The sequence below is a fragment of the Aquarana catesbeiana genome, linkage group LG08 (genome assembly GCF_042186555.1).
Source record: "Aquarana catesbeiana isolate 2022-GZ linkage group LG08, ASM4218655v1, whole genome shotgun sequence".
In the NCBI taxonomy this organism is placed as follows: Eukaryota; Metazoa; Chordata; class Amphibia; order Anura; family Ranidae; genus Aquarana; species Aquarana catesbeiana.
The window spans coordinates 34,421,847-34,444,877 of record NC_133331.1 but is presented as its reverse complement, the minus strand read 5'-3'; the positions used below and the strand labels follow the sequence as shown (position 1 = coordinate 34,444,877).

At 41.2% G+C, this 23,031-nt stretch overlaps 1 protein-coding gene across 2 annotated transcripts in view; it reads right to left on the bottom strand.

Annotated features, from left to right (window-relative positions):
• The window catches only part of TCERG1L (transcription elongation regulator 1 like), a 325,277-nt gene that overhangs the window by 64,454 nt on the left and 237,792 nt on the right, over window positions 1-23,031 (bottom strand). For both annotated transcript variants that reach the window (XM_073595691.1, XM_073595690.1), the window contains 2 exons: window positions 3,940-4,031; window positions 3,474-3,562 (listed from right to left, as the gene is read on the bottom strand). In XM_073595691.1, coding sequence (XP_073451792.1) covers window positions 3,474-3,562; window positions 3,940-4,031 — 181 coding nt within the window. The remainder of the gene's footprint in view (window positions 1-3,473; window positions 3,563-3,939; window positions 4,032-23,031) is intronic.

The window sequence follows — 23,031 nt, the reverse complement described above, 5'->3', positions numbered from 1 at the left end:
ACATCAGTGTCCACATCAGCAGTCCCCTTACATCAGTGTCCCCATCAGCAGTCCCCTTACATCAGTGTCCCCATCAGCAGTCCCCTTACATCAGTGTCCCCATCAGAAGTCCCCTTACATCAGTGTCTCCATCAGCAGTCCCCTTACAACAGAGTGTCTCCATCAGCAGTCCCCTTACATCAGTGTCCCCATCAACAGTCCCCCTACATCAGTGTCCCCATCAGCAGTCCCCTTACATCCGTGTCCCCATCAGCCATCCCCTTACATCAGTGTCCCCATCAGCAGTCCCCTTACATCAGTGTCCCCATCAGCAGCCCCCTTACACCAGTGTCTCCATTAGCAGTCCCCTTATATCAGAGTGTCCCCATCAGCAGTCCCTTTACATCAGTGTCCCAATCAACAGTCCTCTTACATCAGTGTCCTGATCAGCAGTCCCCTTACATCAGTGTCCTGATCAGCAGTCCCCTTACATCAGTGTCTCCATCAGCAGTCCCCTTACATCAGTGTCCCGATCAGCAGTCCCCTTACATCAGTGTCTCCATCAGCAGTCCCCTTACATCAGTGTCCCCATCAGCCATCCCCTTACATCAGTGTCTCCATCAGCAGTCCCCTTACATCAGTGTCCCCATCAGCCATCCCCTTACATCAGTGTCCCCATCAGCCATCCCCTTACATCAGTGTCCCCATCAGCAGTCCCCTTACATCAGTGTCCCCATCAGCCGTCCCCTTACATCAGTGTCCCCATCAGCAGTCCCCCTACATCAGTGTCCCCATCAGCAGTCCCCTTACATCAGTGTCCCCATCAGCAGTCCCCTTACATCAGTGTCCCCATCAGCAGCCCCCCTTACACCAGTGTCTCCATTAGCAGTCCCCTTATATCAGAGTGTCCCCATCAGCAGTCCCTTTACATCAGTGTCCCAATCAACAGTCCTCTTACATCAGTGTCCTGATCAGCAGTCCCCTTACATCAGTGTCCCGATCAGCAGTCCCCTTACATCAGTGTCTCCATCAGCAGTCCCCTTACATCAGTGTCCACATCAGCAGCCCCCTTACATCAGTGTCTCCATCAGCAGTCCCCTTACATCAGTGTCCCCATCAGCAGTCTCCTTACATCAGTGTCCCCATCAGCAGTCTCCTTACATCAGTGTCCCCATCAGCAGCCTCCTTACATCAGTGTCCCCATCAGCAGATCAACTGACTGACCGACCAACTGCATGGGGGGGCCGGGTCCTTTGTTTGCAGCCCCCCTCTAAAAAATGGAGCACCAGCCGCCACTGGATCTTACACAACCCAAATAAAAATCTCTGTCTGTTACATATTGTTGGGTGAACGTTTTGGGCTGAGCAAAAGTTGACCGCCAATAAGTGGCTCTCTGTTTTGCCCCTCCAGTGCTCACTGCAGCATTGGGCTGGAGAGAGGACAGGACTGGCTGACTCTGGCTCTCAGCCATACACTGAGAGGTTAAATCAACTATCAATCAGGCATCTGGGTGGATCATGACAATATTGTTGGGATCCTTCCAGAGGCTGGAGCGGCTCTGTGTTGTCAGCAGACATCAGCTGTTGGCTGATTCTGGGTCACAGGAGAGCACAAGTAAGTGTACTCCTGTGACCCACGAGAGAAGTATGACCAAAAAAGCTTTGGTCATACTTCTTTTTTAAATGAGGAATAAACCACTTTGTTTTTTTGGATTTGTGTTGAAAGATATGACATGTAAATTCCTTCTGTTTTACAAAGACAACTTCATACCCACATAGTATAGTCAGAGCTGATACTATTCCAGGACAGGATCAAAAGGTAATATTATTATGTAACGGGAGGACTCAGATAAACAACACTGCTATGGTAATGCTATTGGAAGACTGCATCAACAGGGGCGGACATACTGTTTGTGCAGAATGTACTGGACCATCAGAGTCTTAGGGGCCCATTTATGAAAAACTTGGCACAGATGGTTACTGGGATCCCCCCCACATCATCATGCAGACCTAGACTGCTCACTTTTGTCTAGCTGTTAATTGACACACAGTTATTAGGTGTTTTTGCGTGGTCAGTAGTTAAATGGGTGCCGAAAAACTGGCCTTTTTCAGGGACCCCTTGATAAACCACCCAATGTTACACTTAACCCATTCTGGAACGCCCCACACAGATATGCTGCGGCAGTGCAGCCCTCCTGCACCTAATCACATAACTGTACGTGATTTCATGCACTGGGTCTGGGGCGCACGTGCACCGCTGGCGGCCTGCTCCCGCTGTGATTGGACACAGCGGGAGCCAATCAGCCAGTTTGGTGGACCCCATGTTCGCCGGAACCCAACAATCATTCTCAGGATAGGCAGAATGGCAGTTTACCTGACCGCAATTCTGTGAGAGTGGAAGATGGAGATCTTGTGTTTCTGCTAAGCAGGAACATTGATCTCTGTTTTCGCCCAGTCAAAGCTTCCCCCACACAGTTAGCAAGCACTCCCAGGGGACACATTTAACCCTTTGATCGCCCCTGATGTTAACCCCTTCCCTGCCAGTGTCATTAGTACAGTGACAGTGTATTTTTTTTTTAGCACTGATCACTGTATTAGTGTCACTGGTCCCCAAAAAGTGTCACTTAGTGTCTGCCGCAATGTCACAGTCCCACTAAAAATCGCTGGTCACCCCCATTACTAGTAAAAAAGAAAGAAAGAAAGAAAAATTCTATAAATATATCCCACAGTTTGTAGACGCGATAGCTTTTGTGCAAACCAATTAATATACGCTTATTGGGATTTTTTTTTACCAAAAACTTGTAGCAGAATACATATTGGCCTAAATTGATGAATAAATTAGATTTTTTACATTTTTTTATTGGATATGTTTTATAGCGTAAAGTAAAAAATATTGTTATTTTTTTAAAATTAGAGGTCATTTATTTGCGCAAAAAATAAAAACTGCATAGGTGATCAAATACCCCCCAAAGTAAGGTCTATTTGTGGGGGAAAAAAAGGACATCAATTTTATTTTGGTACAGTGTCGCATGATCGCGCAATTGTCAGGTAAAGTAACTCAGTGCCGTATTGCAAAAAATGGCCTGGTCATAGGGGGGGGGGGGGGGGAGTAAACCTTCCGGGGCTGAAATGGTTAAACTTTAACTATGTTACTAAATATGCTGTACTTAATGCAATCTCTCATATGTAAAATAAAATATAGTCTTGTCTAACTACCCCTTTTTTCCTGTTCTCCCTTAGCACAGTTACAAACAAACCATATTCAGGCATGCATTCAAATATTTTTTTTTTTTATAATTGTATTTTTATTAAAGTTTTATCAAAAGTACAAAGATTAGATCATACAAAAAACAAAACAAAAAAAAACATGTATAAACAGCACCAATAATGGAGGCAGGATTGAAAGTGAAAATTAATCGTTAATATCTATAGCACATATCATAGTCAAAGATGGTGAGATTATTATTTTATTCATATTTAATGTAATATTCTTACCATGGTGATCCTGGAACTGGCGTTGATGCCACTGGCTTGTTGCCTTTAGTCGTATAATCCTCACTACTTGATACCTTCATAGCAACATCCTATAATCCAATACATGAAAAAGTTTAGTAAAGGCCACAGACCAATATTTCAAAGTTCATATTATTATCTAATAAACTTGGAAAATTAACTTACATGAAATAAACCCCAAGCATTTTTTATTATGCATAATATAGTTCATAATATACTGTATGCAGTTGCTGAGTTCACATTAAAACACTAGTTTCTGGGAAATTAAAAAGGATTACACTAGTAAGCCTCTAACTGCTGATGATTGATTAGTTAGGAACATTTCCTATCATAATAATTATGGGGCAGACATTTTCAATTAAGAGAAATAAAGAACTAGGTAACTAGGCTCCTGTCTTTGACAGGCTAATAAAAGTTTCTTAGTACTTGAAGACTGGAGAAGACAAACCTTTTCATCTGCCTTGGCAGTTTTATTTTTCCTCTCAGAATGTAAAATGAAGGTGGCTGAGCAAGGCGCTCTGTTTGCTTCTTTGTTTTTATCTGTAAATGCAAAAAAAAAATAGATTTAAACAAACCTGTATATGAATTTAACAATGCATTCTTTTTTTTCCTGCAGATTTTTTTTTAAGCTGTACCCAAGAATAAAAATTAAATATATTGCAGCTTACCAGTCCTTATATTTGTTGGCTGCATTAGTTTACTTTTTTAAGCTTTATTTTTCATTTATTTTTGCCTAGTGATCCTGCCAACAACACACTTCCTTTCCTAGAAGGGCAGTACTTACTCAACCTATGGTATCTCTTGAGGAGCGTTGTTACCTTATGATGGGATAGAATACCTCACCCTTACTTCTTCTACCTTCTCTCCGTTATAAGAATGCAGTACAGGCAAGGAGCACAGGAAGTTATTAGCTTATCAAGCACTTTTAATGGTATGTTTAACAGACCAAAAGAGAGCAAATAAGAGAATTTAATTCTTAAGGTTTACATACACTTTGATACTCTCTTGAACCTTTTAATAATTTACAGTGAACCTTTGGTCAAGTCTGTTCATTAACCTTGCACCATGACTTTAATTAGCACATAGATTAAAGCTTGTCCAAATTTGTAGAGTACTGGCTGAATATGCAAATAAAGACCTTTTTTTTTTAAGTTTAAAAGTTTTCTTGATTTTCAGAAAAACGTTAATACAAAAAAAGAGAAAAATAATGATATTGACCATTTCAGAGGCAAAACATATATAAATACAGACTTGTAGAACAAGAGTTATTAAATGTACATATTAATAGAGACATCCCTAAACCAAGGAGACTAGAGCCTAGTATTAGTGAATAGGTGAGACTACCTTCTGCCCCCGACACCCCCATTGGGAACATACTGTGTCATGGGGCAGTTGGCGAGACCCCCAACAATCACCCGTCCTTAGGAAGCTTTGGGCTACCTTCATCTGTCTACATGTCTTGATACTCTAGAAAGTAGTGAACAACTGGGATGGCTAGTCTGTCAAGATAGAAATTAAAGAATTTTAAATTGAGAACCAGTGGGTTCCTGGTTTTGTCATAAAATAAGGAACTCAAAACTACATTGTCAACGTTATGGGTCCTTGTAATCTTGCAGAATAATAGAGGTAGAGGTATAGAAAAGGACGAAAGAAATGAGAGAGATTAGAAAAGAGTTTATAGATACTTGCCGGCCTCCAAGGCGTCCCCTCCCTAGCCTATGCATTGCTGGTGCTAGGTAATAATGAGATACCCACATGTTGAGCCCATGGTTCCTATATCGCTTCAAATTTTTTAGTTGTATTTAGGATAGTGCTGACTATTTTTTCCTGGGTCATTATCCAAGAGATCTTTCTCTTAGTTGTTAAGATGGAGACCCTGGGTTGCTTCCAGGCCTTAGCTATAAAAAGATCTTCTTCTAAGTGACCAATGGAACCTTCCACATTTTCCTTCGACAGCTCCCCCCATTGGGTCGCATTCCATTTTTCACTACCCCAGGCAGATTGGAATAGATTAAAAGAATTTCTGCTTTCGGTTTTGTGTGGGGAACACTGTATGGGCATTCAGTGTCCTCCCGTATCACACAAGCAGAGATCTTCCCTAGGTTCAATGGAGATTATTTGGTGCACATTTTAACTTGATGCTTCCTTCTATGTGTGGTGGCTTATCTTAATTCATATTGACCCATAAGCATCTTCAAGTGGTTGTAAACCCTAACATATACCCAGTGAAGTAACTAGTCTCAGGTGATACAGAGAGGTGAAACACATCCTCCAACATAGGTTGTACCTTCTGCAATACACAGATCAAAGGATTTTTCACAGCCCCAAAAGGCAAGGGTGGGGGTCTGACATCACACACTGCAGTAAAGCACAGAGCTCAGTGTAATTTAAAACCTGAGTGGAGGGAATGGACACACACCGCTCTACACAGAATCATAAGGAAACATTCACAACTGAGGCTGTCAAACACCTGCTGTGTACTGGAGAGGTTGAGCGGCCATCAATTGTCTGGTGTTGACTCATGCAGAGAGAAATGACTCATGCAGATAGCAGAGGAAGGAGATAGCAGAGAGAAATGACACTTGGTGCATTGGATTAGGACTAAAACACACTATAGAAGGATATGCTTAATTTTTCATGTCTGAGGTTTACAACCACTTTAATGCCCCGTACACACGATCGGAAATTCCGCCAGCAAAAGTCCAATGTGAGCTTTTGGTTGGAAATTCCGACCGTGTGTACGCTCCATCGGACTTTTACTGGCGGAATTCGTGCCAGCAAAAGATTGAGAGCAGGTTCTCTATTTTTCTGTCGGAAAAAGTTCTGATCAGAAATTCTGTTCGTCTGTACCAAGTCTAATGCGCAAAATTCCTACGCATGCTCGGAAACAATTTGACGCATGCTCGGGAGCATTGAACTTCATTTTCTCGGCTCGTCGTAGTGTTGTACGTCACCACGTTCTTGAGAACTTTAGTTCTTCAGAGAACTTTTGTGTGACCGTGTGTTTGCAAGCCAAGCTTGAGCAGAATTCTGTCGGAAAAACCATCCAAGTTTTTTCCAAGGGAATTTCCGCTCATGTGTACGGGGCATAAGCGTTTATGATTATAGAAGTTATCATACATGTTGATGGTTGCCATGGTTTAGCTTTTGCTCTTTATTGCTCCACTTAGCAGAACCTATTATGTGATAGAATTTAAACTACCACCATTTATGGTTATCTTTTCACTGTGTTTACCACCACCACATAGGGAGTTCACCAAAACCTGGAGTTGTGTCTTTTTATTTCTTAGTGCCCCACACATGCTGTTGGGAAGGCATGTGCTCATGTTGTTGGTGCAATTTACTGGAGCAGTCATTACTTACCCATAGCTCCCAACTGTCCCTGATTTTAAGGGACTGTCCCTGATTTGGAGCAATGCCCCTCTGCCTCTCATTCCTCCTCATTTGTCCCTCATTTTGGTCTGATCTATATAGTTGTATATAAAATGCACTTTTTATCTATCAAAAAGTGTTTTCCAGCGCTAAACCTTTCATCTGATTTCTAAATTGCTGCATTTGTAAATTCCAAAAGCCAATATAAAGGAATAGTAGTGGTAAAAAAATAACTTTTTGAGTTTGGCCAATCTTGTTTTTTGTACAATTCATCTTTAAGGGGGCGTGGCAAGGAGTGTGTCCTATGCCTGCATACTTTTGCTGATAGGTGTCCCTCATTCTCACCTCAAAAAGTTGGGAGGTACCTCCAATTTTTTTGGGATGCACCTGCATATATAGCTTATTGTAAGTATTGCCTTAAAAGTCTAAGTTCTCTTTTGAAAGAATTTCTATCCAATACCATTGGTCTTTCACTTTTTTTTATACATCCTTTGCTCCTGTCACCGCATCCCGATGGTAATAAAAAAGTAACATATTGGTCTTACACAAAGTCTAACCTGCACAGTGAATCAAAGGCTTTGAAGCAGAACACTTAATTATGTTCCCCAGCCCAGATGGAACATTACAGGCCACTAATCACCCTGCTGTAACAATTACAAAATAAAATAACTGAAACCTTAACTCAGTTGTATATGGGGAGAGATTGGCCCCGGATCATAAACTCGATGACTGCAATCATTTTATTGTAATAGTGCAGAATGGGCGGCAGATTTCTTAAGATCACAAAAAAAAAGCCCTTTTTATTTCTCTAATGATCATAATGGAAATAAATGGGCTTTGCTATATGCAAGTTACTTTTGGAAACAGTTAAAAAACTATAATGGTAAAGTTTTACAATAAAAAACATAAAGCCATTTTACATAATTGAAATCAATCAACTTCCACTGAATGACATTATAAAAAAATTATGACATACACTGTATAAACATATGCTGACTAAATTGTAAGCTGCAGTAATCTTTATAATGAAAATAACATAAATCTTTTGGTAGCTGTGGGAGAATGAATTCAAGTGTATCTGAAATCAAAACTTTTTTTGACGTTTTGGAATGGTGAGGGGTCATATAGGTGATCACAGCTTGGGGAGCTGTCATTTGGCGAGCTTTGTCTTTTTCTTTTCTTTTTTTTTAAGCGAGTCGGTGGATGGCAGGCATTGTGATTGACGGCAGATTTTTCAATGAGGCACACTTTCTACGTACATCACAGAGATTCACCCCTTCAGAGTCAGAATTAGGACAACCCCATCAGGCATGTTATTTAGCCATTTGCCTACTGGGCACTTTTACCCCCTTACGGCCCAGGCCAGCTTTCAGTGCTGTTGCATTTTAAATGGCATTTAAACGGTCATGCTACACTGTATCCATATGACATTTTTTATCATTTTTTTCACACAAATAGAGCTTTCTTTTGGTGGTAGTTAATCACCATTGCATTTATTATTTTTTGCTAAATTAACAAAAAAAAGACCAAAAACGTTTTTTTTTTTTATAATTTGTTACAAAATTGTTCAATCAGGTAATTTTTCTCTTTCACTGATGTGCACTGATGAGGCTGCACTGATGGGCACTGATAGGCTGCACTGATGGGCAAAGATGGCCAATGATAGGCTGCACTGATGAGGTGGCACTGATGGGCAATGATGAGGAGGCACTAATGAGGCAGCACTGATAGATGGCACTGATGGACACTGATAAGTGGCACTGGTAGGCAGCACTGATAGGCAGCACTGATAGGCAGGACTGATATAGACTAATAGGTGGCACTGATGGGCACTGATAAGTGGCACAGATGGGCATTGGTAGATGGCACTGATAGGCGGCACTGATGGGTGACCTTGATGAGGAGGCACTGATGGGCACTTATTGGCAGCACTGATGGTGTCAGGAAAGGCATGGCCATGCAGCTGGAATAGCTCAGCAGATGCGTGTGCCTGTCACCAATGTTGGCACCAAAGGGGCTATTTAAAGTGAGTGCACCAGAGACTCCTTGCTGTTTGGTCTGCAGCTCCTGTGTGTCCTGAATCCTGTTATCTGTGCTGACCTCTGATCCTTGACCCGGCTTGCTCTGTCCTTTTTAACCCTGTCTGCTAGATACCCCGACTCCGGCTTGTTCTTTGGACTTCTCTTCTGCCTGCTGCTCTGCCTGATCTGCCTGAAAATTACCGACCCAGTCTGCTTGACTCTGCATCCACTCCTCCAGCCTGCTGCAGTTCTGCTCTGTGAATCACATCAGTTCCTGTGACCTCTGTGATCCAGCCTACCACAGTCCTGGTCTACTCAGCTCTACCGGCCTGCCTGCTGCATCTCCAGCCACCAGCATCCGGCCATACTGATACTGGACTGAACCTAGGCACTCCTGCGTCACCGTGCTTCTGTGGCTGCTGTCTCAACCTCAGGGGCTCACAAGCCGGTGCAGCAAGAGAGGCTCCCCTCTACACGTCAGGCTCACGATCCAGGTACGTGACAGATGGCCACTGATAGGTAGCACTGATGGGCACTGTTGGGGCTGCACTGATAATCAGGCCATTGATAATCAGTGGCCTGATTACCAGTGCAGATGTCCCTTTCAAACAAGCTGGTTAACAGCTCTCCTCTTCTCTCCTCATTCTGTCAGCATGAGGAATAAGATGCCGATAACCGGCTTGTGTTTACAACAAGATCAGCTGTGATTGGACACAGCTAATCACGTAGTAAAGGGCTGCTGTTATTGGCCCCCTCTACCCTGATTAGTGAGGAACTGGGTCCCAAGGACACAGGAATCACAGAGCGCGCTGCTAGCGTGCCACGGCAGGTGCGATCATGGGAGGACATCATACGATGCCCTCCCAGAACTGACCGACTGCCGCGCTGTAGCTGTGATTCAGCTATAGCGCAGTCGAAAAGTGGTTAAAGCAATTTGACTTTTTAATGTTTCATTTTAATCATTTAAAAAAAAATCACTGCTCCTGACCAAATGGATTTTTCAAAAAATCTTTTTTCATTAGTACACGTTCCCAAGGACAGTGCCCACCCCTCATGCTATTTTTTTGGGGGGATGCTCATGGCATAACTGACCTAATATGGCCATGTATACACATAAAATAACTAGTTTAAATATGCTATAAGGATAATATTGTTAATCTGTATTTATTAATGAAGCCCACAAACAATGTTTGCAGGTATCATTGGTGCATGAGCTATTGTTTGCACTCCTACACAGAGACTAAGACCTGGTTGTAAACATGATAGCTGCCACTAATGATTTCTAATGGTACATGGGATACACCAGAGGAGGAACACCAGGGCGTCCGATGCACACCCAAGGTTTTTTTGTGAGGTTTTTAGGATGTTCTTTGTATGTCTAAAGTCCCAACTGGTTGAAAATACAATAATGTGTCCATTAGCGCAAGAACCAAGTATCAAGAATATGTGCAGACAAAACTTTTCTCACAGTTTGCAGGTCCTCGAATGAATTAGTATGTCATATTTGGAAACAGCGGCAGCTGCTTGTCCCAAAAGAAATGAATATGACACCGGCACAGCATGCCCGTACCAGTAAAAGATGGCCCTGCATGGGAGATGCATGTCTGAGTCCCGTGTGAATGGACCCTTCAACTTCAGTTTCAAAGGAAACCCTTTATAGAGGAATAGGTGACTCCTTTTCTAAAAATGCTAGTAGCCTGATTGTCATGGTCATTCTTTGGCTTCAGCACTTTCAGAGTAATAAATACAGAACACATCTAGGAAATATGATAATTTTTAAACACTCATGTTCTGGTTTGTGACTTAGAAATACTAAGGTAGATACAACCAAGGCAAATGAAGGAGAAGAGAAGCAGAAAGAAGAAGGCAGCAATCAAAGACACCACATTGCTCTGATTCCAGTTGTAACTTCAGAGGATATCAACCAGATAAACAATACTACTACTATGTTTTGAATATCCTATCTACCTCAAGATTCTACATGAAAGTTAAAAGAAATTCAGGGACTAAACTGACTTTTTCCAAATCTAAGTAAATGTGTCGGAATGAGGAAAACGCAACTTGCAAACACAAGGCCCAATTAAATGGAGGCACTGCCATAGGAGTGGTACAAAAAAATTCCAATCTACCACCCAAGCAGAAGATCACCCATCAGTTGCCATACAGCTACATAAATTTTTTGTAGTCTTGAGAAACAAAAAAATATCTCCATTTAGCTAGGGCTTAGTACTTTCTATAACAGTTGACCAGACATTCTTTTTGCATATCTCCACATATCCTCATCTCTCTTTCTTATTAATCACCTCATCCTTCCCGGAAAACCTACTTCTTCCCTGATACAAGGCTTCAGGTACTAAACAGTGCCCTGCGGATGAGTTGCTCAAAAGTTAATTTAAAGGAGAAGTACAGCCAAAGCTTGTTTGGCTGTACTTCTCTTGTGGATCACAGTTCGTTCTGCACTCCTGTAACCCATTTTCAGCCGACAGCTGACTGAAGCCCACTGTCAGCTGATGTCACAGAGCCAGTCCAGGATGGGGCAAGATCGAAACAATAAAGTCGGGATCTGCCCATAACCCTGGAGCGCCACCTGTCTCAGCCTCTCAGTGAGCTGCCAAGAGCCTGAGCCAGCCACTCCCACCCCCTCCAAAGCCCAGAGCTCCAGTGAGCTCCAGGGCAGAGAGTCGGTGATTATTAGGCTTAGTGATTGTATAAGGAATTTCAAAAATGACAGGTGTTCTTGAAGTGAACAACAAACAAGTGGTTTATTGGTTGAACTAGATGGACTTGTGTCTTTTTTAACCATGTAACAGTAGACAACTTGACAAAGAAGTTTTCAGTTCAGTACTTCAATAATCTTCATTCATATCATCCTTCTAATTATTTACAGATGTAATTGATTTGGTGACTATGACTCAGCTACTGTCAAACCAAAGAACACTTTTAATAACAAGATGTAACAAATGGAAGAGTCACCTCGGCAGAAAGAATAATGTTCCAGTACACTTGGCCCTGTAGGGCGAATGTAATCAAGGGAAAAACCATGCTGTGCCATCAGTCTGAGCAATGACTCCAAAAAACAAACAGAAGCAGAAAGTTTATTATCTCTATCCAGTCTAGGTACCAAACAATCTATCAGTTCATCTGTAGTAATACATATGTTGATTCCTCTCTACATAGCAGCAAGCATTATACTTTAAAAACATAAAACAGTAGTTGACCAAGGCATGGATAACCTGTGGCTTAGCCAAATGCATAATTTGCGGTAATAGGAGCAACAAAGTTTGAGAACTAATGCGTCCAGTGTAACATTCCAGTAATTTCTTCAGAACACGAAAGCCAGCCATAGAAAGATGGTTCGGAGCTCGGCTGGTTCAGAATCAGCAGGGAACCATGTATGGGCAGGCTGATTGTACCCAAGTTGATTGATCGATCAGCTTGGGTACAACCAGCCTGTCGGATTTTTTATGCAATTATTGCTAGTGACTATAGCTGCTGGCAATAATCTCTGTGTGTTCTCCCCGCTGGGATGGCTTCTTCCGCCCCCAACCCCCCCCAGCGGGAAAACCAAATAGCTCCATGGAAGGGATTCAAATTAAGCGATTTCTTTTCTATAACCTGTGGTTGCAGGAAAGAAAATCTTATCACCTATTGCCAGCTTAATGTTTGAAAAATAACTGTAGTAAAGTACTAATTTACTCACCATGTGCAGAAGCAGGTGCAGCACCTTTAACTGTATTTAATGTATATTAAAATATAATTAAAATATTATTATATGTTCTTTAATTCCTCAGCTTGCCTCCTTGAGCAGCACAGAAAAATCCACACTTAAGCCTCGTACACACGCTTAGATTTTCAAACAACCGCACGTTCGTTTTTTGTGGCATGCTATTCTCATGTCGAAAGTGAAGAGGTTTCTCACGATACGAAAAAATTTCGTATGACAGAATACAACGTCAGAAGTGACGTAATGTGTTGAATAGTTTTCTATGTATTCTTTCATTTCTGAGCATGCGTAGTCTTGCTCTTACAATTTTTTTTCGTACGAAAACCGTAATAATTAAATGAAAATCAGACGTTGAGTTCACATCCGATAAAAATGTTATAGTCTGCACATCCAGCTTTTGTCTGATGAAAAAGCAAAATTGGCTGTCGAAAGCACCATACTAACGATCCAAAAATCGACAGACAGCTCATCGTACAGATTTTTCCATCCGATTTTCGTATCGTTTGTACGAACGGGCCTTTAATAAGACAGAGGTAGCTGGTTGTGTGATCTGCAGGCAGGTGAATGGCCCTATATTGTCAGAAACAGTATGTGGCTGCTGAGCCAAAGACTAATAGCATACAGCTTATCCAAAAGACCAAGCTACTGTGGGGAGCATTTCCCTGACTACTACCAGAGTGCTCCAGTTCCAGTTTGGTGGCCCTTTGTCTTTGGATCCCTCCAGCTGTTCACCTGTGTTACCAGGACTATCCTTGACTTTACTGGGAGTGACACTCTTTATGAGGACAATCACAAATAATTTGTGTTTTGTTCTGGCTTACTGAAGTAGGGATTCTCAACATTACTCACTATTGTTATAGAGACTTACAGAGACTATGCCATGCTATCCTGATTATGACACAGTGACATTGCTGTGAATAGTCCATGTTTGCATGGCTTCGTGTGCTTTCATATGTTTGCCAAGCAAAAATATACTTCAACATGACTAAAAAAATCTTTTCTAAACAAAAGAGGATTATTCATCCTTAACTCCTTCACGCCGACCGTACACAAATATGCGTCCCCACTCGGCTGGGATTATTTTCCTGGGGCCGCATATTTGCGTATCTCTTGCGTATCATGCTGCACAGTCTGTGGGAGCCCCCTACTAATGATCGGGACCCGGAACTCCCAATTCCAGGTCACCTGATCACAGTGATAGCCTCTGATTGGCTATCACAGTGATCGGTCACTGCGAAGCCTGCCCCCGTTCTTTCTTTGTGAATACGTGTTTCCCCGAAAATAAGCCCTACCCCTAAAATAAGACCTGTAAAGTCCTTGTAAAAATATATAATTTGTTTTGCAAAAGATTATATAATGTCCATTGTGTCTCCTTTTGTAACTTTATTGTTGAAAGTACCTTATGTAGAGTGCCGCTGTGCGCTCACGTGATCTGCCAGATATCTTCTCCTCTCCTCCTGGCTGACATCAGTGGCCCCTCCCTCTGCAGTGCTTGGAGGGGAGCTGACTTCAACGGAGATCTCAGCCCTTCCCTCGGTAGTGCACAGATCACGTGAGTGCCCAGTGGCACTGTAAATAAAGTTACAAAAGGAAACACACTGGACATTACATAATCTTTTTCCAAACGGATTGAATATTTTTACAATGACTTTAACTAAGGTTTATTTTTGGGATTAAAGATGTCATAATAATGACTCCAGATTTGACAGGGGGAGAGAGGACAAGGAGCATAAGTAAGACATCCCCTGAAAATAAGCCCTAGTGTGTTATTTTGTAGACAAAAGTAATACTTTGTATCTCACTCTCTCCTTGCACAGTAAAAAAAAAATGTTAAAAAAATAAAATAAAAATACCTAGATCAAGGTTTGATCTAGGTCAGTGACAGGGTTAGTGTTTGGGTCACGGCCAGGGACAACGGTCAGGGTACAAGGTCAGGGTCAGTATTTTTTTACTTTTTTGGGGACAGGATTTAAACTTTTTTATTAATATCAGTGTCAGTTAGTGTCAGTGTCAGGAGCAGAAGAATTACATTTGGGTTGGTGGTGGTAGGTTATGGTAGTAGCAAGAAATATACATATACATTTAAAAAATGATTTTTGTTTACTATTTTGGACCAGTTTTCCTTTGATAATAAAAACAAAAACAGGAGATATCTATTACTATTTACCACCAAATGAAAGCCCAATTTGTCCTGAAAAAAATTGTGGTATAATCCATCTAGATACACAAAGTAGTTGTGATGATATGTACAGTTTTACTAACACATGTCAACGTTGCAAAACTGTGCTTAGGCATTAAGATTTGTTTTACCCTTAGGCACGAAAGGGGTTAAAATCAATGAAAACTAACCCTTTAAATTTAAAATAGCTTTCTATTTAAAAATATATGCTTCAGCACCTAATTGTAAGTGTATCAGCACTTTTCTTTTCCCATGCAAGATCCCACAATTACATGTTGATTTTGCCAGCGAAATCCACCCAGTGCAGCTTCCTGTAAAAGGTTGACAAGAATTCTGCACTGCTCCTGAATTCAGAGAAGAGTTGACACTCTCATATAGGTTGTCATTGACTGTGCTACAGCAGGGTAGAAAAAAATCTTTTAGGGCTATCAGAATTCTCACTGCTGATTCACAAGCCTGTTAATGGCTACACCAAGACCTGTCCATTGCTTTTTGGATTGATGGCACTGCCTGTGTTGCTGAAACTCTCCCACTGTGAACTGCAGTGTCTGGGATGAGTAGCACATGATATAGATGAATGAAGGAGGATTTGGCTCAATCAGAGAAGGTAAAGGACTTTTTTAATAACTTTTATGAGGCTTGTACATCACATAGTAACTGGATTTGGTACTTGTGTAGACTGTCATACAGACTTCTTTAGTTTAATATTTAATATTTAGTCTTTAATATTGATTTAACGTTTGATTAAATTAACCTCTGTGCTTGAGTGCTGGAATTTAAAGCATATGTAAACTCAATCACTAAAACCTCATATGAGGTTAAATGTGTTAATATAATGTCAAAAAAAAATTCAATAACTTTAATCAAGCATAAGAGGTAAAACAAGTATTTCATTAAAAAGGGAATTTTATGATGCACAGTAACTTAGTAAAATAAATGTTATTCGGTTAGGGTTTACTTCTACATTAAACAAAGTTTCAAAATAATGGACGGCCGCGGACTGCATTTTTTATTTATTTCTTAGTTCAATAAAACTAGATCAGTAATTAAATAACAAATCTAATCCTTTAAAGCAGAACCCACCACCACCCCATTAAACAGTCACTATGAATGACATTAGTATTAGAAAATACATATACTGTATATGGACTGTGAGGGAATATTGGCATCAATGGACACAGAACAAAAATGGGAATTCTTCAAAAAGACTTTATGCAAAATCACTGCAAAGTATATTCCCATGGCCAATAGGTTTAAAAGGCTAAAAATAAAACCTATGTGGCTCACGGCCAAAGTTAAAATGACTATAAATAATAAGAAAATAACTTTAAAAAAATATAAAAATTAAGGAACACTATCATCATTTAAATGCTACAAAGAATATAACAAAATATGTAAAAAGGAAATCAAGGATGCAAAAATTCAAAACCAAGGACAGATTGCAAAAGATAGTAGGACAAACCCCCAAAAATTCTTCAAATATATTAATAGTAAAAAGGTCAGGTCTGAGCATGTAGGCCCTTTACAAAATAATCTAGAGTGGGTGACTGAGGACAAAAAGCTGATTTATGAAATACTTTCCTCAGCTCTGTGTATACAAAAGAGCATAGGGGAGCTCACGTCCTATTAAGACAGAATAAAGGTTGATAAAGCACCTGGACCAGATGGCATCCACCCATGGATCCTAAAAGAATTGAGCTCTGTCATTTTAAAACCATTGTATCTAATTTTTAGGGACTCATTATGATTGGAATGATACTACTAGATTGACGTAGGGTCAATGTGGTGCCCATATTTAAAAAGGGATCAAAGTCTTTACCAAGTAACTATAGACCTGTTAGTTTAACTTCTATAGTTGGGAAGATACTAGAGAGTTTAATAAAAGACCTCATAGATGAGTTCTTGCTGGAAAAAAATATTTTAAGCAACAGACAGCATGGATTCATGAAAGACAGAAGTTGTCAAACAAACCTGATTTCTTTTTATGAGGAGGTAAGTAAAACCTTGGACAGAGGGGTGGCGGTGGACATGGTATACTTGGATTTTGTTAAAGTGTTTGACACAGTTCCCCACACACGGCTAATGTGTAAGGTTAGGTCTACAGGCTTGGAAAGATCAATTTGTAAATGGATAGAAAACTTGCTAAAAAAAACAAATTCAGAGAGTAGTGGTTAATGATTCTTACTCTGAATGGTCTAAGGTTATCAGTGATGTACCCCAAGGTTCAGTGTTGGGACCCTTACTTTTTAATATCATTATAAATGATATAGGGTCTGGGATTAAAAGTACCATTTCTGTCTTTGCAGATGACACCAAGCTATGCATGCCGTAGATTAACGTCCTTACAGGATGTCTCCAATTTACAAGCCGACCTCAATGGGCAACGAAGTGGCAAATGAGGGTTAATGTTGATAAATGTAAAGTTATGCACTTGGGGGCTATGAATATGCATGTATCATACATACTAGGGGGAGTACAACTGGGGGAATCCATGGTGGAGAAGGATCTGGGGGTTTGGTAGATCATAAGCTCAATAATAGCATGCAATGCCAAGCTGCGGTTTCCAAAGCGAGCAAAGTCCTTTCTTGTATTAAGAAAGGTATGGACTCCAGAGAGCGAGATATCATTAGGTCCCTGTACAAATCATTAGTAAGACCTCATTTGGAATATGCAGTTCAGTTTTGGGCACCAGTTCACAAAATGAATATCGGGGAACTGGAGAAAGTGCAGAGAAGCGCAACCAAACTGATAAGAGGCATGGAGGTGCTCAGCTATGAGGAAAGATTAGAGGAACTGAATTTATCCTCTCTGGAGAAGTGGAGATTAAGGGGGATATGATCAACATGTACAAATATAAGGGGTCCATATAGTGAACTTGGTGGTGAGTTATTCACTTTAAGGTCATCACAGAGGACAAGGTGGCGCTCTTTATGTCTAGAGGAAAGAAGATTTCATCTCCAAATACGGGAAGCTTTCTTCACAGTAAGAGCTGTGAAAATGTGGAATAGACTCCCACCAGAGGTGGTTCTGGCAAGCTCAGTAGATTGCTTTAAAAAAGGCCTGGAATCTTTCCTAAATCTACATAATATAACTGGGTACTAACATTTATAGGTAAAGTTGATCCAGGGAAAATCCAATTGCCTCTCGGGGGATCAGAAAGGAATTTTTTTCCCTGCCGTAGCAAATTGGCTTTGCTGGGTTTTTTTTGCCTTCCTCTGATCAACTGTGGGTGAAGGATTGTGTATATATATGTATGATATATATATATATATATATATATATATATATATATAGATATATATATATATATATATATATATATATATATCTAGATATATATATATAGATATATATCTATATCAGTGTTTCTCAACTCCGGTCCTCAAGGCACCCCAACAGGTCATGTTTTTAGGCTTCCCATTATTTTTCACAGGTGATTTGATCAGTTTCACTGCCTTAGTAATTACCACAGGTGTTTCATCCGAGGGAAATCCTGAAAATATGACCTGTTGGGGCGCCTTGAGGACTGGAGTTGAGAAACACTGATCTATATATATATATCTAGATATAGATATATATCTATATCTAGATATATATATCTAGATATATATCTAGATATATATATCTAGATATAGATATATATCTAGATATATATATATATATATATAATTTTTTTTTTTTTTTGGTGAACTAGATGGACTTTTGTCTTTTCTCAACCTGACTAACTATGTAACTATGTATATCAGTAGCGGAACTACCAGGGTCTCAAAGGTCACACTTGCGACCGAGCCGTGGAGTTCCGCCACTGTAGGAGGGGCCCGCTGCCCACTGCTTGCTGAATGCCACCCGAAGGTTCTTTTACGAATATAAGATGAGAGATAGTACACTGTACACTCACAGATGCTCAAAGGCACACAGTATATCCTCTCCACCCACCCATTGAGTACAGTAGGGTAGGTAGATGCCATGTCGGGAGGCAGGAACTGAAAGAGAAAGTCAGCTGACCCAGGCCAGGCCAGTAGAGTGAAGGGGAGGAGCTCTCCACCATGTTAGGAGACCATATGTCGGGAAAGGAGTTACTGGAGACACATGAAGGAAGCTGAAGATACACTGAGACTGAGCAAGGAGGGGGAACCGAATGATTTGCAAGTGAGTGACACTGATCCCATCCCTCATATCAGCACTGCCACTGATACCATCCCCCCAACACCATCACCGCTGCCACTCATCCCACCCCCTCCACCACCACCCGTCACTCTCCCCATCCCCCCACCACCGCTGCCACTCATCCCCCACCACCAATCCTGCCACTTATCCCACCCCCTCCACCACCCCTGCCACTCATCCCATCCCCCCACCACCACCGCTGCCACTCACACCATCCCCCCAACAATGCTGCCACTTATTCCATTCGATCCCTCCACCACCACCACCCCTGCCACTCATCTCATCCCCCCACCACTGATGCCACTCATCCCAAACCCTCCCCCACCACCACCACTGCCACTCATCCCAAACCCCCCCACTACTACTGCTGCCACTCATCCCAAGCCCCCCCCGCCACCACCGCTGCCACTCATCCCATACCCCCCTGCAATGCTGCCATTTATCCCATCCGATCTCCCCACCACCATCACCGCCGCTGCCACTGATCCCATCCCCCCACCACCATTGCCACTCATCCCCCCACCACCGCTGTCACTGATCCCATCACCATCTTACCATCCAAATCGAGAGGATTTGTTCCTCTATATGCCACCCTCGCTATTCCTCCTACCCGGGTCCTGCTGCCCCTGGGCCCCAGGATCAGTGGGAAGGGACCTGGCCAGGGGCGAGGGGGGACCTTCATGGTTTCTTGCACCAGGGCCCCGAAGGTTCTAGTTATGCCTCTGCTGTATATGATTATTTTTACTGGCCTCCTTGCTTTTAATCTTTCTACAATCCAATGCTCAGCTACCCCAATAAGGAAACCCCTATTTTAAAAGTAGACATCATTGTTGGCCAGTTTCTTCTTCTGTATTTTCTGTGTCATCTGCCTAGGACATCAACAGCAGACCTCATGCTTGCAACATTTGAGATTTGGAAGAGTTGTCATCCTTGGGGAAAAAAGGACTTTTTCTCCCTAGATGTCTTAGCAGTTTGACCATGAAAACTCTCTGACAAAAGTGATGTAGCCTTCCCAGGGGGCAAATGGAAGTCATTGGGTAAGTCACCAGTACTTCAGAAAACCAGGAAGGAATATAAAGGCAAATTTAAGTTTCCCTGCTACTTGTTGTCAATTTAGCCTGTAAAGCTGCATGCACTCGTTTTTGAGGGAAAGGTCTGAAAAAATGCATCCTGGCAAAGTCATCCTGGCATGTAAACACTGCACTGGCCCCATACAGGTCAGGTAGTTAAAAAACAAATTTCTTGATATTCTAATTTTAACCGTATATAACTCCGTGCTGCAAAACTGTGCTTTGACAGAAACATGCACCTATTAATTAGGGCCTAGTTTACACTTTGCGCGGTTGAGGGGTGATAAAAACAGGAAGTTGAAAAGCATTTTTACCACTTCCAAACCGCCCGTCCTAAGCTGCAAAGACAGCTGTACAGAGATATATATATGCCACAGCCGCAATGCAAAGCAAGCTATTATTCCCCTTTCATGTACGGCAGGCAGTATTGTGAATCACCCCTGATGATGTAATTTATGACGAAACAATCTTTGGGACGGACATGTACACATGCTACTGTGCATATGCAATCGCTGTCTGGATTTTAAGGAAGTGTTTGGATTGTTTGGATTGAGACATGTTCTCAGCTTGAACTTTTTGCTATCCTGTGTATATGCACTGCTGTTAATAAACTGCAAAGAAGAGACAATATTATACTATTTGGAGTCTTTTTATATACTCTGGCTCTGATGCTTTTCTAAAACACCACGCTCTGATCAGCTGTGAAATTCCTGGTGTATACCTTCTGGGGCTACTGTGGAGAGACGTCAGGATATCTTTTCTGTGGATCACAGATCCAACAAAGTGCTTTGTGACCTCCCTGAATAAGGGGGGTCGCTGGCTTTCTGGTAAGCCTTCATTTTATTTGTGGTGATGGGCATCACGCTGCCAAGCATTTGATCATCATTTCCAATACACCCCCTCTTCATGGGACTTCTTCTGATGAAAATCAGCTGCATATAAACTAGACATATGCGATTTGGTTCGTAACAAATGGATTTTCATACGAATTTGTCAGTATTCGTACATTCGGATCAATTCGAACATCTGAGTAGCTGAAAGAACCAAAATACGAACAAGCAAAATAACGAACACTCGAAAATACGAACTTACGAACGGACAAACCTACGAAAATACGAAACTCCAAAAAAGTAAAAGAAAGAAAATTACATGATTTACATTTTGTATTTTCATTCTGTGTTCGTAATTTTGTTTCTTTGTCTGTTCGTCATTTCGTTTGTGTTCTCGAATCGTTCTTTTGAATGGACAGTGTAAGTGTATCTTAATATGTATGGAAAACACAAAAAACTGCACTAGACTTATAAGAAAAAACAGAGGCTGCAACTCAAATGTGGGATACACACAATAAACAGGTAGAATAAAAGAGGTTGCGCCCCCCATTGAAAACGTCACCTATGACAAAACGCGTCTGGGAGGGCACGCACTGACATCACCGCACTGTATGTAAGGAGGACTGGCTCCTGTGTTGCCGGCCGGCACTTGTTTTTAATGTGAAGCTATATTTATTCATGTAAGTGCAATATTTTTGTTCGTTAATAAACCCAGTAGACGGTAATACAGTATGGTCAGTTTTTCTTTCTATTGAGCCTATCTTGAGTACATCCCTGTATGGCCACGACACAGTGAGACGCTCAAGCGGTTGCCAATACCATATCTGGTATCAGGCCTCCTGTGTGTGTTCAGCAGCCGTTTCTACAGTCAAGGCGGCGGCTGGGTTACAGCCGAACACTTTATATTGCCTGCTATTCGGTAAGCAGACAGTTTATATGGTGTCGGGCACTTCTTCATTTTGTGTGATCTCACTGTAGTGCATATCAAGAACTGAAGTTATGGACTGTGTTAAATCATGCTAATTTGGGGGCGCAACCTCTTTTATTCTATCTTAATATGTATGTTCGTAATTTCGTGTTCTCAAATCGTTCTTTCGAATGGGCAGTGTATTAGTGAGTGATGTATCTTACTTAATATCTTTAGCCTTATCCCTTTTGTGTCTGAGTCACACGGCATTCCTGAATCTTTTTAGATTCAGTTGACGAAGAGACGGAGTCCGGTCTCGTGACTGAGGGAGTGGACTGGAGTAAGTACAGGACTTATTAGAAAAGCAAGCGTAGGATTATTATTCTTTATTTCCTACGAAAGTATGAATCAACGAAAAAGGCAATCTCACAAAAGTAACAATTACTAAATAACGAGTAGTGTACCGAATAAACGAAAATTATTATCTAACAAAATTACAAATTTTGAATCAAAGAAAATTAGATGGAATTACGAATCATTTTGTATCAACGAAAATATAACTGTTAGGAAAATACAAACGAGTCCGAATATGAAAACTCGCGTCTAATCAACGGAAACCTAAAGAAACTAAACGAAACGTAACCAAATTTTTTGTTGTGCACGTCTAATATGAACTTTTCTGTCCCCTTTTGTTTGCACGGTCTTTGCATTTGTGATATTATATTGCACATATGCTATGGTTTATTTCATTTCAAACTGTACCAATTATTGCACAACTGCACTTTATTATACTTTATTATACCATATTTGGATGTATCCACATCACGTGTGTTGTATGATTCGCATGAATTTAACTTTTTGCCCTAGCGCTGCACTTTTATTTAAACATTTTTTCTTTGTGCCTGATATCTTGGTTATAGCGCTCATTTGCTGGCTATTTTATGTACTAAGCGCGAATATCTCTTTACAAGTATTGTGAATGGGACTGCGCTGCAACCAGCCAATAGCTGCAATGCATGCAGTTGCAGTGTAGTGGTGTGAGCCTTTAGGGGTAAAATCAGACAGTGAGATGATGACATAAAGGGGGAGATTTACTAAAACAGGAGCACTCAGAATTTTGTGCAGCTGTGCATGGTAGCCAATCAGCTTCTAACTTTAGCTTGTTCAATTAAGCTTTCACAATTAAAGCTGGAAGCTGATTGGTTTTTATGCAGAGCTGCACCAGATTTTGCACCAGTTTTAGTAAATAACCCTCAAAGTCTCCTAACCA